The sequence below is a fragment of the Aquarana catesbeiana genome, linkage group LG03, assembly GCF_042186555.1.
Source record: "Aquarana catesbeiana isolate 2022-GZ linkage group LG03, ASM4218655v1, whole genome shotgun sequence".
NCBI lineage: Eukaryota > Metazoa > Chordata > Amphibia > Anura > Ranidae > Aquarana > Aquarana catesbeiana.
In genome coordinates this window covers 248,474,450-248,492,195 of record NC_133326.1, presented here as the reverse complement: position 1 = coordinate 248,492,195, position 17,746 = coordinate 248,474,450, and the positions used below count along the sequence as shown (strand labels likewise).

Here is a 17,746-nt window from a genome sequence, read left to right as displayed (position 1 = left end):
TTTGATTTTGATCGATGGCTACCATCTTAGCATGGGACATTGTATTATTCATTCTGTGAATTGTTTCTGCTAGTACCAATGTAGGAGATTTCCATGCCTTGGCCACTGTTTGTTTTGCAGCCGTTATTAGTTGGATCATAAGTTTGAATTGAGAGAGTGTTAACCATTCCAGTTTTAGATTAAGTAAAGTTAAATATGGATCTGGTTGTATTATTGTTTTAAATATTTTAGATGCAATCACGAAGACTTCCTTCCAGAAGGTTTGGATTACTGGGCACGTCCACCATATGTGTAAATATGTGCCTATTTCTGGGCATCCTCGAAAACAAAGAGCTGAGGTATTAGGTGAATATTTTGCCACTCTAGCGGGTACAAGGTACCAGCGAGTTAGGACTTTATAATTTGTCTCCAGTGCTAAGATGTTGGGTGAGGATGACTTAGATGTGAGCCATATGTTAGACCAGTCCGTGTCTTCTAAAGTTCGTCCCAGGTCCTCCTCCCACCTCTGAACGTAAGAGGGTCTATTAAGATTTGCTACTCCATATAATTGATTATAAAGTGATGAAATTGTACCTTTAGCAAATGGATCTTTTGTACAGATTGATTCAAAAATGGATAATTGGGATAATGGTGTATCCCCCTTTAGGAATGGTGTATAGAAATTTTTGATTTGGAGATATCTGAATATCTCAGAGTTTGGTAGATCATATTTTTCTCTAAGCGATGGGAATGAAAGGAATGATTTAGATGCTATGAAGTCATTTAGTGTCTGAATGCCTGATGTTGTCCAAGCTTTAAAAGAATTTGGGTAGATCCATGCCGGATAAAAGGCCGGATTTCTGATAAAAGAAAGGAGAGGATTGTGTGGAGATTGTAACTGATATTTGTTTTTTAGTTTATCCCAGAGAGATAAGAAGTGTTTAGTTATGGGATTATGAATTTTAAAGCGGTCTTTAGGATCAAGCCATAATAAATTTGATATTAATAGAGGGTCATTTTCTGAAGCCTCTATAAATACCCATAATGGGATTTCCTGTTTTGCATGGTATTTGGACAGACTGGCCAAATGTGCTACTCTGTAGTAGTTAGTAAAATTAGGGTATCCCAGGCCTCCTTTATTTTTGGGAAGATGTAGTGTGTGTATAGGTATACGTGGTTTAGAAGAGCCCCATATAAACGAAGTTGCTCTTTTTTGTACTATTCTCAAAAAATAGGAAGGAATTGGAATAGGGAGGACTCTGAATAGATAAAGCAATTTGGGTAGAATAGTCATTCTGATTGCATTAATCTTCCCTATCCAGGATGAAGGAAGTTGCGACCATTGTTTTATTAGATTTGTGATCTGTCTTAATACAGGAGGATAATTGGTTGAGAATAAGTCAGAATGAGATGCTGTTAAATGAATTCCAAGATATGGGATTGATTTTTCTGCCCATGTGAATGGGAGTGCAGCCTTAGCCGGGATCAATTCCATGTTTGTGAGTGAAATATTAAGCACTAGGCATTTCTTAGGATTAATCATAAGGCTGGATAGGGCTGCAAATCCATCAAGAGCTGGTATTAAGTTAGGACCAGAGACCTGTGGTGATGATAGAAAAAGTAATATATCGTCTGCAAATATACATAATTTGTGTGTAATACCTCCTACTTCAATGCCAGTTATAGTTTGGTTTGTTCTGATGTATTGGGCCATGGGTTCGAGTATAAGGGCAAATAATAAGGGAGATAATGGGCAACCCTGTCGGGTACCTCTTTCGATATTAAAGGCTTCAGATTTGTATCCAGCATATTTTATATAGGCTTTGGGTTTATTATATAATGCTTTGATCCATGTTAAAAAGTGGGGTCCAAAACCCCATTTTTGTAATGAATATTGCATATATTGCCAGGATACTGTGTCAAATGCCCTCTTAATATCGAGAGATAGAAAACATAAAGGGATTTTCCGTTTTTTAGCAATAAGTGCCAATAACACTGCCCTGCGTATATTATCGCCTGCCTGTCTATTTGGCATGAAGCCTACTTGATCTCTATGTATTCATTTTCCTATAATGCTATTGAGGCGTTTTGCTATTATTTTTGCTAATAATTTAATATCGAGGTTTAACAGAGAGATAGGCCGATAATTCACACAGGAAGTATCATCAGAAAGGGGCTTTGGGATCATACAAACAATTGCCATTAGTGTTTCTTGCCGAAAAGAATGTCCATCTAGAAGTTTGTTAAAAGTTTCAGTGAGAATGGGAGAGAGTATTTCTGAGAATGTTTTATAGTATAAAGCCGAGTAGCCGTCTGGGCCTGGTCTTTTGTTAAGTTTTAGGTCTTTTATGGCGTTAGCAACTTCATCTATAGTTATAGGCTCATCTAAACTGCTTTTTTGATTCTGAGATAACTCAGGTAAGGTTATTTTTGAGAAGAAGGATTCAGCCTCTATAGGATTAAATTCATTGCTTGTCTTGTATAAAGTTGCGAGATGTGAGTGAAATTTATGGACTATTTTAACTGGATTACAAGTGTAAACATTTTTTGATAATTTCAAACGTATTGGTTTGAAAGATTTGTTAGTTGAATTTAATGCCCGAGCCAAATATGTACCTGGTTTGTTTGTATTCATGTAGAAATTGTGTTTGGAGCGTTTGAGGGATTTATCAACTGACTCAGTGAGAAATAGATCGTATTCCAATCTAGATTTTTCCAGATGAGATTTTGTACTCTGAGATGGATTATCTTGAAATGATATGTAGGCTGCATTAAAATTGAGTTCTAGTTTTTTTGCTAGATTTTTGCGTTCCCGTTTAAATAGTGCCATTTGTCTTTGTATTGTACCACGCAAGACAGGCTTATGAGCTTCCCACAGTGTTATTGGGGAAATGTCTGTTGTATTATTAATTGATATGTATTCCTTTAAAGCTTGTTCAATGGCCATCTGATGTAGTGGGTGTTTGAGCATTATGTCCGGTAAGTACCACGTTGGGTCATGCGCTTTTGGTATGGCTGAGGCTATAGTAGTGTATACTGCATTATGGTCAGACCACGGAATCGGAATTATATCTGATGCAATAATTTCTGGTATCATTCCTATTGTTAGAAAAATATGATCTATTCTGGTGAAGGTTTGATGAGGGTGCGAGAAATTAGTGAATTTCTTTTTCATTGGGTTACTTTCTCTCCATGAATCTACCAGATTGTATTTGGAAAGAAGTTGAGAAAAAGGTAATCTAGAGGTTATTTTGAATGGTGTAAAAGGTGATTTATCTGGAAATGGGAGGAGGACCTGGTTCGAATCCCCACACATTATCACTGTTCCTATTTTGTGTGTATTAATCACTTGTAATATATGTGAGAGGAATGGTGTAGGTTGTTTGTTAGGAGCGTAGTAGGAAATCACCGTGATTGCTGTATCAATTATATAACCCATGAGTATCAGGTATCTACCTTCTGGGTCTTTAATTTCTGATGATAAGGTGAAATGCAATTAGAGTTCCCCTTTGCTTGGTACAGGCAGAAGCCGTGTAAATTTGTTGATAAAAAGGAGAAATATATTTTGGAGTAGAATTTTTGGTGAAGTGTGTTTCTTGGAGGCATACTATGTGAGCCTTCTTGTTATGGAAAGTACGGAAGGCTTTGGTCCTTTTTTGAGGGACATTTATTCCCTGAACATTCAGGGAAAGTATATTCAGTGGTGCCATGGCAATAGATCAAATAGTTTTGACTTACTTTTTGTTATGCAGAGCTGACTGCGCAGATCAACCTGTGTGGACTGAAGAGATGAATAGATAGAAAAGAAACCAGTGAATTCTGGAGTAAAGAGTAAACAAAAAACATATGAGATTAGATGATACATTGTATAAATAATTTTTTGCAAGTAATCACAATTTACCCGTGAAAGAGAATAAATATCTCTCTCAGGGGAATAAGTGCCTTCGTCACACTCCCACATAATATGGTTGGGAGAATGAGGAGGGCTAATGGGGGTACACGGATCTTCCGCTTACAGGAGAGAAGTGCTATGTCAAAAGACATCAAAATGATGTTTCATTAATTGGAGTGCAGAATATAGTTTTTGTTGAAATTATTTATTCCAGGGTGGTTGTATATGGTTAGTCTTGCCCTAGGCTAAATAATTCAGTTAGAAAGGTACTGTTAATAACTTTGGTATTGATGAAGATAGTTTGAATTATTTTGGGATTTTAACCCTTTTAGAGTAAACAATTACATATTTTATTCATATGCAACTGTTTAGATATGTTAACTCATAAAATAGAGGTTGTATTGCTTCAGATTAGAATAAACAAAAACATAATTCTAGGAACTAGTTAGGTAATAATATATTTGTTTTAAGAAAAGAAAGAAAAAGCTTCCATTACTTCTGGATTATTGAATATATTTGTCCTAAAAAGTAATAAATCTATTGTTATTACTTGATAATATATAACTGAACAAGAATTTCCTTATTTCACTTATATATTCTAAGGCTATATGAATCAGAAGTAATAAGAAATATAACTGGAATGTAACATGATACCACACAGTGTGTGACTATCAGAATGCAGTTACATTCAGTTATAAATATAGGTTTTAGTATAATAAATGAAGAGATATCAGGAATTAGGATGTCAGTCCATTGAATCTTCTTGGTCCATGGATGATGTGGCATAACGGCCTCTTTTGTGAGAATGATGATTCCCATTTTGTTCTGAAATTTTCTGGGTGCTGCCTGAAGGTGAAGATGATGCCATTCTTCTGCGTGTGGGAGTGTTGCTGCTTGTGGGTTCTGTCAGATTTAATTTTAAAAGGGTTTGTTGTAGTTCATCTGCTGATCTGCTTCTGTAAATTGTACCTTGGTAGTTAAATCTGACTGAAAAGGGGAAGCCCCATTGATACATAATGTTGTGGCGTTGCAGTTCCATTAGTTGGGGTTTCATGGATCGTCTTTTAGTAATAGTAAGTTGGGATAGGTCAGCAAAAATTTGATAATTGTGTCCTTGAAAATTAAGTTCCTTTTTTTCTCTTGCAGCAATTAGTATTTGTTCTTTTGTTCTGTAATAATGAAATGTTGTGATTATATCACGTGGGGGTCCATCTTTCTTTTTGTCTGTGAGGGCTCTGTGTACTCTGTCCAGTTCTAAACGTTCAATAGGGATATCTGGCTTTAGTTCTTGTAATAGAGCAGTAATAGTAGATTGCAGGTCTGTCACAGTTTCAGGTATTCCCCTTATGCGCAAGTTTGAACGCCTGGCTCTATTTTCGTAATCTTCGAGCTTAGTTTGAAGTATTAAATTCTCTTTTTTTAATTGTTCCAATTCTGTTATATTTTCTTGGGTTGTAATTTCAATTTCATCCATTTTTATTTCTAAGGCTGCGGTGCGGTTTCCCAGCTCTTATTTCTTTGGTTAGGCTTTTTGTTATTTGGTCTGAGGTTTGTTTTAAAGCCTTATGAAGCATCTTTTCAAATTGTAATAATATTACTGGGGATACTGAGGAGGCTTGTGGAGAAGTTTGTGAGAGGATTTGTTCTGTATCTGACTCAAATGGAGAGTCTTGCTGTGACATTTTCTGTCTGTGAGAGCGCCCTGATGCTGTATCTTGTGAGGTGACTGGAGCTGCTTCAGCTGCAGTGAGTGCCTGTGAGCTCTTTGTGAGGTGATTTTTATTTCTGCCACGGCTTCCTCCCAGTACCATATTTCCTGCCCAAACTTTCACAGTTTGTTCCCTGGGGCAAAAAGGTTCAAATGGATACCTTTTGAGCCTGCAGGCTCCGCTTTGTCCTTCTCTTCTCTCCTCAGCGGTGTTGAGCTCTAACAATGCATGTCTGCTCTGCTAGGCTCCGCCTCCTGCCCTCATTTTACAATGTTTCAAGCTAAATTTGTAAGTAGATAATTTGTGAAATAACAAAGGCGGTTGGATGTTTCTTCATTGTACTGTACCCATGCAATATATTAGTGCATTCACAAATTTTGCTGCAAGAACATTAGTGATTTACTTTAACTTGATTATGGAAATAAATTTGGTTGAAAAAGTTTACATGACTATAAAGAATTGCAACTACAATTTGTGCATGGCCTTTACTTTTTTCGGTTTTAGCTTTCTATCTAACATTTGAATGGTGAATTTTGACCTAATTAATATGATTTGTTTCTCATATTTCTACAGATATTGATGAATGTTTAACAGGAAGACACGGCTGTAATAATGATACTGTTTGCTTCAATTTGGATGGTGGGTATGACTGCCGCTGTCCACATGGAAAAAATTGCTCTGGCGATTGTATACATGAAGGCAAAATTAAGCACAATGGGCAAATCTGGGTATTGGATAACGATCGGTGTTCAGTTTGTTCATGCCAGGTTAGTTTTTGTTTTTCAAAAGAACACTAAATTCTACAACATAGCAATGACAGATTGTATGTATATACCTATAATTAGGTAAATAATGCTGTACACTCTTTCCACAGGTTGGATTGGTAATGTGTCGTCGCATGGTTTGTGACTGCGAAAATCCAACGGTTGACTTGTTTTGCTGTCCTGAATGTGATCCACGGCTCAGCAGTCAATGCCTGCATCAAAATGGAGATATTACCTATAAAAGTGGAGAAACCTGGATACAAAACTGTCAGCAGTGCAGATGTTTGGTACGTACTCATGTATAAATACCAATGATGCACTAATCTGGCTATATGAAAAAGTGTTTCACTTAATAAACTTTCCTATTGTAAATTCTAAAACCCCAACTTCTATTACTTCTATTGGTAAACAGCAGGATTAGTAGCCAGTAAAACAAGACAGGTTTTTTTGGCTGATTATTATATCTCTCACCTTATTTAACAGATTACATTCAGAAGAAAAAACTTGTAAGCATTGATGATGAACTATATTACATAAAAAGATTTTGCTTTGTCAGTTTTCATACTACAGAACAGCTGTCTTACACAATTCGCTATTACATTACACAAAGGCTATGTACACACGATAGGATTTCCCGACAACAAAACCATGGATTTTTTTCCAAAGGATGTTGGCTCAAACTTGTCTTGCATACACACGGTCACACAATGTTGACGGAAATTCCGAACGTCAAGAACGTGCTCACGTACAACACGTATGAGGAGCCAAGAAAAATTAAGTTCAATAGCCAGTGTGGCTCTTCTGCTTGATTCCGAGCATGCATGGATTTTGTGCATGGAACTGTGTACACGCACTCACAATTTCCGACAAGTCTTGTTGTCGGAAAATTTGAGAACCTGCTCTCAAACATTGTTGGCGGAAATTCCGACGACAAATGTTCTATGGAGCATACACATGGTCGGACTTTCCGACAACAAGCTCACATCCAACATTTGTTGTCGGAAAATCCTATCGTGTGTACAGGGCAATGGAGATACACCAGAGAAATTAGGAAAAAACACCTACAGTAATGTATCTGCGCAGTTTTTTTGCTATATATATATATATATATATATATATATATATATATATACACAAAATTTTATAATCTGGTTAAATGGTTTAATTCTTGTTTGTAGAACTCACCCATTTTTTCCCGCCAACACACCCTAAACATTAAGCAATGAAATGTTCCCAATGCACACGTTCCTAAAAAGGCTATAAGGTAAATTGGTTCTGCAGCAACCATTGACTGGGAAGTTGTTTTGGCACAGATTAAGCAATATGTCACCAACACACCAAGGATCTCTGAGGTAGTATCCAAAAGTTTGTTCGAAATGGTCATATCACGACATAAAATAGCAATATTTCTGGGCCACGCAGGACCTCTCCTTCAGGTAAGTGAGACATGGCTGAAGAAATGTGGCTATTTTATGCTGTTATTACTTAATAAATTGTTTGGACAATATCTTAGAGATCCTTGGTGTGTTGATGACCTATATCTTGATCTAAATTTTAGACAGGTACAGCTTTACAGGATCTACTAATGGAAGCTTGCTATAAACATTCAAACTGCAAATAGGCAGCTGTTCACCCATTGCAGTCCATCATTATGACGTGCGTGAATGTTATAGAGAAAAAAAAACACTTAAATTCATAAATGAATCCTTTTAATACTCCAAAAAAAAAAGTGACAGTAACATTTCCATTTATGAATTTTTAAAGGAGAAGCTCGGCCAAAGCTTGTTTGGCTGTTCTTCTCCTGTGGATCTCAGGAGTGTCTGCTGACATCACAGAACCTGTCCAGGCTTGGGAAAGACCATATGGTCGGGATCCACCGACATGCGACCCCGTCACCTCCGCAGCCCAGTGCTCCAGTGAGTACGGGGAGGGGGGGCAGATCGATCGGCAGTGTTCACTTGGTTCTCAGTCTTAGAGCCAGCGGAGGAAAGATACAGCATTGGACCGATGCTGCATCCACCTAGGTGAGTATAATTCCAAAAAAAAAATCTTTTTTAAACAGATTAAGCAAACCCACTAAACACAGAACTCAGTTTAATTACCCATAAACAGAAAGAAACAAAGTATTAAAAGTATATTTATTGTATCTATAAATGTATTTATAAATGGTAACATAATACAGTAATTATTGTGTGAAAGGGTTCTGAATGTAAATCTGGGCTTCTAAAGTGAAGTGAGGTAGAATGATAGAAAATCCTACATTTTAATGGCATTATTGGTTCAAATAACTCCCACTCACTTATTTGTCTGTCACCCAACAATCTCTTTTGCAGTTCTGTACTCCTGTAGCAGCAGTTACCAGGGTTTAGTCTAACCATGAAGACTTTTTTGGGCGAAGTAACTAAGTGAAAAACAGAGTTTAACCTTACAGGCTGTAACCTTCTGTAGCATCAGGAAAGGAAACAACAGATTGGTTGCTGGGAGGGGAATTAGTACTGTTAATCAGTCAGCCATATGTACATGAGGCTCCAAACAGGTAATAAATGAGCAATCACATCGGCAGTCTGTTTTGCGTGGCTGGGGTGGTCATAGGTCTGTTAACCTATGCAGTTAGTGTATCTAAAGCCATTTTTTTTTCAGATAGAGTAGGGAAGGGTTAAACCCGCTTTCAGATTTTTTTTTTTTTTTTTTTTTTTTTTTTTTATGCCATCTTTATCTCATGAGGGAGGTTTACCTTAACATTCTGTCCTGTAGATGCAGCAGGAAGTGTAAAAATATTATTTCAATGTGAGGAAAATCTTTTCTGACAGTTGCCAAGAGAATAGAAGTTCCAGTCTCCAACCTTGATTTTACCTCTATTCTTCTTCTGATGGCAATACACAATGTTGGGTTTACCCTCACTTTCTTTCCCTGTGACATTGCTGATTCAGGATAATTAGAGTAAATCTTCCTAACAAGAGCACAGACAGCAATTACCCTTCATTACTCTATCCAAATGTAAAAGAAAAGTTTGACTATAGTTATAGTTATACTTTAAGCATGCCCAAAAATGAATTCTAATGAAGTATAGCAGCTGGGAACTGGGGTTGTTGAGCGCTTTAGTAAACTGATATGGGAAACTCAAATTTAAAACAAAAAATGGTATATAGTAGAGCTACATGATTAATCGTTAAGAATCGTTATCACAATTTTTTTCCCCCTTTTGATCTTGACAAAGTATTTCCCAATTCTTTCTATGTAGAGAATTGTCTCTGCTCTGCTGAAGCCAACAGCTGTCAAAAGAAAGAAAAAAAAAAAAAACGGGCAGTCTGCCAAGAATCACAACATTCTTTAGCAGTGGAACTTGAGTATAAACATTGTAACAATTTGTCCTTTAGATCAAAGAAATACACTTTGGTGTGTAAATGAGGGAAGTTTAACCACTTAAACACTAAACCTTTTTCTGACATTTGTTGGTTTCAAGTTAAAATCTTTTTTTTTTTGCTAGAAAATTGCTTAGAACCCCCAAACATTATTATTATTATTATTATTATAATAATATTATGATGTTTTTTTAGTAGAGACCCTGGAGAATAAAATGGTGGTTGTTGCAATATCTTATGTCACACTGTATTTGGGTAGCAGTTGTTCAAATGCAATTTTTTGGGGAAAAATTACACTTAAATGAATAAAAAAAAACTAATCAGTAAAGTTAGTCCATTTTTTTGTATAATGTGAAAGATTTACTCCATGAGAATTGTGATTTGCGCCATGAGAATCGTGATCTTTTTATCCTAAGCAAAAAAATTGTGATTCTCATTTTGGGCAGAATTGTGCAGCTCTAGTATATAGTGATAACATGATGTTAAATCATTTACTGACAGTCCTCATTTAAAGAAAGGATTCATCTCAAATGCTGTTAAACGAACAAATCAAAATGGATTTAATCTTTACAGTCTTATTTACTGTTTTTGATAAGTGTTTTTTTTTTTTTTTTAATTCAGCAAGGTGAAGTTGATTGCTGGCCTCTGCCTTGCCCAGAAGTTGACTGCGAATTTAGTGTGGTTCCTGAAAGTGAATGCTGTCCACGATGCATTAACGACCCATGTCAAGCTGACATAATACGCAATGACATCACAAAGACATGTGTAGATGAAACCAATGTGGTTCGTTTTACAGGATCTTCTTGGATTAAGCATGGCACAGAATGCACACTTTGTCAGTGCAAGGTAAAAACTGTAATTGTTTTTGTATATAATATTTTGTTTGCACCAACTTATCGGAAAACCAAAACTATAAATCAGGGATCCTCAATCTACGGCCCTCCAGCTGTTGCAGAAATACACATCCCATGAGGCATTGTAAAACTCTGACATTCATAGACATGACTAGGCATGATGGGAATTGTAGTTCTTGAACAACTGGAGGGCCATAGTTTGAAGACCCTTGCTATAAATGGTTATTCTATACCAAAAGGGTCAGTGAACACAAACTTTAGAAACAGATTTTATTATATCTGTGGCAAGATCTCTGCATCTCAGTACATCTGAGGGGGTTCCACTCTTTAAGATTTTAAGTTATTATACATAATAAAGAACAGACAATTTTACCAGACGGAAATAAGACTTTTAATGTACCATTAATAAAATTCACAATTACCGTAGTTAAGATACTTTATTACAACATGAACCGTTGATTAAAATACACCATTGTAAGAAGTTTAGGTGTCGGTTACCATCAACACAACTTAAACACTGTGCTACACCACATGCAGTTTATGTACCTCAACATTACAATATTACGTTGAAAATCTCTAATAAATAGCAGTGCTTACTCAATGTAGATACTATACTAAGTCTATACTATGTCTTACGATGAGCTTCATCAAGAAGAAATATTACAGAACATAGATCTGTCTATGAAAACATCAAAGATCAATATTTCAATACATAGATGTATACAATATATATATTTATGCATATTACCCTCACTGGATGAACAGTTTTTGTAACTTTGATAATTTTTTTCTTCTATTTTTTATTTCATAGGTGCTGACATACAGTGCATTCATAAATTATTCAGACCCCCTTCAATTTTTTGGGGTATTTGTCTGAAATATCACATTGGCATAAGTATTCAGACCCTTTGCAGCAACACTTGGAATTTAGCTCAGGTGCCTTCCATTTCTCTTGATCATTGTTGTTTCTACACCTTGATTGGTGGATGCGGAGGCATGTATAGACACCATTAGAATAGTTTGAAAGGTTGTTTTGATCTTGATAATGTAATGGCGTCTGCACATGCCTCCGCATTAACCAGACTACAACAAGATGGTGAAGAAAACAAAGTGGGTGTCAACACACCCCAAGGTGAATTGGAAAAAAAAACACAAATTGCCAGGTGGGCTGGAACAGAGCTGGGAATTCTGGACTCAACGGAAGCCAGACTATTCTATGCTCTTTATTTGATGCAATAGGTCCATAATCACTTTGATTGTGTGTTTTTTTTTTTTTTTCAATGGACAATTTCCAGATCAGATGTCTCTGAGAGTTTTAAATAATGTAGAACCCTGCATGTTTTCTAGACCTTCCTATGCTGCTGTTTCCTAATAGCAGTCTTCTAACCTCAAGTGGGGTTTCAGATGACCTGTGCATATTATTCAGGGTGACATGAGCAATGTTGCCACTATGATATAAAATGTATTTTAAACTGTAATGGAAGGTGTTTTAAGCAAAAGAGATAATATGAAAACCCTGTAGCAAGATGCCATGCATAGTGTAGGTGTTACTCCTTTTAAAACAGGATTGCTTTTGCCATAGAAGGTTGCAGCAAAGGTGTTTATATTGTTTTTATCTAACAGGTTTGCTACACAGAAGAGAGCGCTGGCTTCTCCAGGGCTGGCTGCACACAAATTGTCATTTTGAATGTCTTTTAACGGATGTTCTAGAACTCAGAGCTGTCAGCCAGTTATGTCATGTTGTAGCTTTAGGAAAAGTGCATCTCAAGTCTCTTTTGGAACATCACATAAAATTTTACATTAAGCAAACAGATTTCCAAGAAACCATATAGAATGTCACCCTTGGAACAAATGTGCGTTGAATGTGTGTCTTAAAAATTCTCTGCCATAAAAAAGTGTTATTCATAAATATTCATAGCACTGTACGTGACTCCGGGCACACTTTTCTTGTTCATTCAGGCTTGCAGTCTAATTTTATTTTATCTATTAATTTTGCTTGTGACTGACACTTAATAAGATAAAATAACTATTTTGCTGACATTGGTCCTCTGTGCGTCAATGTTATTAGTGTATTTAAAGGGCCAGTAAATTTAGAGCAAATTTACCCCCCCCCCCCACTAATCCTACTTTGGACATTTCCTCAATACTGCAGAGAGCAACAGTGATGTTATGGACTCAGTGCTGTTACCTATCAGCAATAACCCTGGTATCTAAAGCGGCTCATTAGCCCACCCAATCGCTTTCAGCCTCCCGCTCGACCGCATTTCTCGGGCTTACCGTCTTCCTGAGAAACGATCTGACAGTGCAGCTGGCTAGTCACAGAGACAATGAGAGACTAGATCACCTCTGATTGCCTCTATGGCCTTGGAGGATCGAAGGTCTAGGGAGGAAGTAAAAACATTTTTTTTTTTTTTTTTTAAAAGCAAAATATTTTTCTTTTGCTTTTAAAGGTAAAGGAGATCTGTCCATAAAGAGGACCTGTTGTCCTTATTTCTATTACAAGGAATGTTTACATCCCTTGTAATAGGAATAAAAGTGATCAAAAAAATAAAAGTAAAGTGCCCCATCCCTTCGTGTTTGCGTGCAGAAGCGAACGCATGCGTAATTTGTGCATGCATATGTAAATGGTGTTTGCACCACACATGTGTGCTATCACCGCAAATGTTAGAGCGAGAGCAGTAATTCTAGCACTAGACCTCCTCTGTAACTCCAAACAGGTTAAGTGTAAAAAAAATTATAGCGTTGCCAACAGTATGGAGATATTAGCGACTATGTACCATAGTTTCAGAAATGCAATAAAAGCGAGTGGGTGGACTCTCAATTGCAGCCGTTGGCAACCAGCCTGCCTGGCTACTTGAGAGACACTAAACAGCTTTTGAACAAACTCCATGATTTTCGATCCAGCATCACCTAGGTCTTCAGGCAGTTGCCTGGGCTCTCAAAAAATCGGGTAGATTTTCACTTATGCTACAAGATTTCATTCTGCAAGCCTTGGATTACCTGCTCACTCACAATTTTTTCATGTTTGACGGGGGCTATTATCTCCAAAGATGCAGGGCCTCCATGGGGGCAAAATTTTCGCCCTCGCTTGCCAACATTTTCATGGGTTGGTGGGAGAGGTCTCGCATCTTTGGACATGATAGCCCCCGCAGATTGGATACAGTTTTTTACTGTTGTTTCATTGACAACCTTTTATTCATCACATTGGATGTAAATGCTAACCTGGATGTTTGGCTTTCATATTTCAATAACAACGATCTTAACTTGAAGTTTGCGGGTACTATACAATCCTGCAGCATAGAATTCCTAGACGTTAAACTCACGAGTACAGGAAATTCCATTCATACCACCCTCTATAGAAAACCCACTGCAGGTAACACCCTCCTTAGAGCAGATTCTGCACACCCTAAACACACCATCCGAGGTGTACCTTATGGACAATTCCTGAGGCTTAAAGCGGGAGTCCGGCGGCCATTTTTTTTTTTTTTTTTTTTTTTTTAGGTCATTGAGACACTTTGAACAAAAAAAAGGAAAACGGAATGGTGAGACTTTATATGAAACTTGCACTCCAGGAGATAACAACTTGAAACCATGACCAATTGGTTACTTGCCACATTCATGGTTTTAAGTTGTTATCTCCTGGAGTGCATGTTTCATATAAAGTCCCACCGTTCCGTTTTCCTTTTTTTTGTTGAAATTATTGGGGATGGAGACGCTTGGTTCTACCCACCTGGCGTCTCATGCAAAGTCCCACCTTGTTGCTCTGTTTTCCAATATGTATCCATTGAGACACTTTGCTAACCCCAAAATAATTTTTAAAAAAAATTCTTTTTGTACTGAAGAATAACTTAAAAAATGTTATGCTGGCTGTTTCCATCTTGCTTGTGGGCATGTGAAGCCCACAAGCATTGATTTCCGGGATGCGGTGAATGCTGTTCATTCACAGCTTGTTCACACGCATGATCATTGTTTCCGCACTGAATCTTGGGAAGCCCGACACTAAGCTCCCAGGAGACAGTGCGGCTCCGGGGAAAGGCAATAAACACGCCTACTCCCATGGGAGGAGAGACAGGAAGTGCCACAATAAAGTACAATTTAAAGGTAATTACAGCGATAAAAAAAAATTTTTGTGCGGCATTTGAACATCTATGCAATTAACTGAAGGGGTAAGATTAAGTTAAAAATTTGAGTGGAACCCCACTTTAACCACCTATGTAGTACCCCTGAGAGTTTCCATATGGAAGCCAACAACATGGCTCAGCGTTTCAAGGACCGGGGATATGGAGATGTCCTGGTAAATAGAGCACTTACCACAGCCAGCGCTGTTCCCAGGCAGTCACTTTTACAGGACAAACACCGAACCAATTCTTCTTTAACTAACACTCCAGTCTTGTCAACACCGTTCAGTACAGAGTTCAATAAAATAAGAAACATAGTCACTAGATATCTTTCAATTCTATATAATGACCCTGCATATAACAGTATTCTCTGCAAGGGTATTAAGGTGGTCTCTCGTAGAGCACCTACCCTGGGGAGTTCTCTTTCACCTAGCCTGGTGTTGACTGGACGATCCAAGTCTAATTGGTTAAATTTTGTGGGCAACTACAAATGTGGCAAAAAAGGATGCAATTATTGCATCCATATAAAGAGGGACAGGCAGGTACAATCTTGCACCAATGGCAAAATTTTTAACATTTCCTCGTTCATAAACTGTAATACTCAGTTTATAGTATATGTGATTACTTGCGATATTTACCACATCCAGTAAGTCGAGTGCATGACACGCCGCCTTAGAGATCGTTTATATGACCACTTACACGACATCGAAAAAGACAGACTAACTAACGTGGCTAAACACTGGATCTTTGTGCATCAAAAGGATGTATCAAGTCTCTTTATCCAAGGCATAGAAAAAGTTGTGACACCCGTTAGAGGGGGTGACAGGTTCCAATTACTATGTAAACGTGAGGTGTATTGGATATTCTCTTCAAACACTAGAATTCCTCTAGGTTTAAATTTCGAATGGGATGTTTCCTATTATTACGAATAATTATGACACCAATATCGTTTAGAGACACACTGTGATGTTTTTGGAAAACCATCTAGCTCTTTTCCCATCTCTCTCATCCATTTTTTGTTTTTTCATTACACATTTTTGTCAGATAGTGCCATGATATGGGTTGTTTCATTTATTGACCGTTATCGTCCATATACACACACATTTATTTAAACATAAGAATTACATTTACACGGTAAAGATTTATTTATTCATTTATTTCTTATTTTATCATCAATAAGTTTTACATAAACCCTGTTTGATGCCAGTTTACTATGGACACTATATCACTTGCATCATATCTTAGGGCAGGGGTCTCAAACTGGTGGCCCTCCAGCTGTTGCGAAACTACAAGTCCCATGGGGCATTGCAAGGCTGACAGTTACAAGCATGACTCCCTCAGTAGGAAGCATGATGGTACTTGTAGTTCCACAACAGCTGGAGGGCCATCAGTTTGAGACCCCTGTCTTAGGGTTTCAAATTCATATCGTCCACGCACACACATATACAGGCCGATCTCGGCCCACACTTAATTACCTTGGTCGTTTAACACATGCGCAACAACATTATTTTACTGGTCTAGTCATTATTATTTGTAGTTTACATTACACACTTTTTACAACAATCCTGTGGTCCGCCACATTATATGTTCATTTAACGTCATTTGTATGTATATATATATATATATATATATATATATATATATATATATATATATATATATATATATATATATATTTTAATAATTTTTTTTTTTTTTTTTTTGTTTACATTTTATCTCTTTTCACTTGTTATTGATTTATACGTACATTTTATATTATTTATATAGATGACTTTCTTTTTTGCACAGTCCTTATTATACACATTTTATAGATTTTCATTTTTACCTGGTTTTTCCTATTTTCCACTTTATTTTCCATTTTTATCTCATGTCCATTTGGACAATAAATCTTTTTAATCATTTACATGTCTTGAATACACTTGCAAATACGTTTTTTCACACACGTCCAATACATTATATTACTATTACTTTCATATTTATTTATCATTATTTCCACTTTCATTTTTATTTTTATTTTCACACATATATCTCATATACATACATATATATATTTTTTTGATTCATTTAATTACATTTTCCTTTTTCTGCCGCTTATATACCATTCTTATGGGAGTCTTCATTGCAAAGCATGTTCATTTGACAGCAGGTGCCGAGACCTCATAGAACCGGCGTCCAGCTGGTACTGATCATGCACTTAATCATGTGGTCACATGGCATTCTACACAAGCTTTATATATGTTTGTCATTCCCATGTTTGTTAGCTATGAGTAAGCACTTGTCATGAGTGCGAAACGTGTCAGCTGAGCTCTGTACATTCCTGCTACAGTGTCCTGTATACTCTGTATGGGGGAACTCTGCACATGCTCAGTTTGGTGTTTATTGCTAGAGGGTTTTTTTGGGGGAGGGTGCATATGATTAGCACAAGGCTAATTAGCACTGTTCAGAGGGTCGGGGTCATGCAGCCACCTAGGACAGTCAGAGGAGAATGAAAACTCCCACAAGCTTTATTCAGTGCTCGGCCAGACACTGATGATAGCCACAAGACTACTATATACTGCTGATGATAAAAGGTATTTAGCAGTTTATATTTACCAAAACTATTGCATTTCCATGTCTTGTGTACTGTGGGAAACCAGACATAGTGAATGCAGGGTCCTGGGTTTAATAACACTTTGAGTAGTGTCCCTTTGCCAATAATTACTTTGGCTGAAAGTGGCTGATAAAATTAATTTTAAAATCTTTGCTGCTGCCAGTAAAGCCTTCAGCATTATTATACCTACATATCTATCGTCATCCTTGTCTTTTTATATTCCTATTTCAACTTTTTACCTGCCATCAATCTAACAAACGTTAGATATACACATAAACCTTTTCCAACACACATATGAAACTGCATGCATTCTTGCAGTGTAGAGCTTTGTTGCTATATCCTTTATCTTTAATTGTTTCATCCCTTTGGGTTGAGTCTTCTTAACTCTGTCTTAACCACCATCAGAGCCTTTTTCATAGCAAAAAAAAAATCTGAACAGTGGATTCACTGAATGAACTCTGATTTCACAGGGAGCACA

At 37.0% G+C, this 17,746-nt stretch overlaps 1 protein-coding gene across 1 annotated transcript in view; it reads left to right on the top strand.

Annotated features, from left to right (window-relative positions):
* Nucleotides 1-17,746, top strand: part of NELL2 (neural EGFL like 2) — a gene marked incomplete in the record, with an annotated part of 447,509 nt that overhangs the window by 417,012 nt on the left and 12,751 nt on the right. Inside the window, 3 exon segments of the mRNA XM_073619952.1 lie at nucleotides 6,154-6,347; nucleotides 6,455-6,631; nucleotides 10,328-10,552. Coding sequence (XP_073476053.1) covers nucleotides 6,154-6,347; nucleotides 6,455-6,631; nucleotides 10,328-10,552 — 596 coding nt within the window.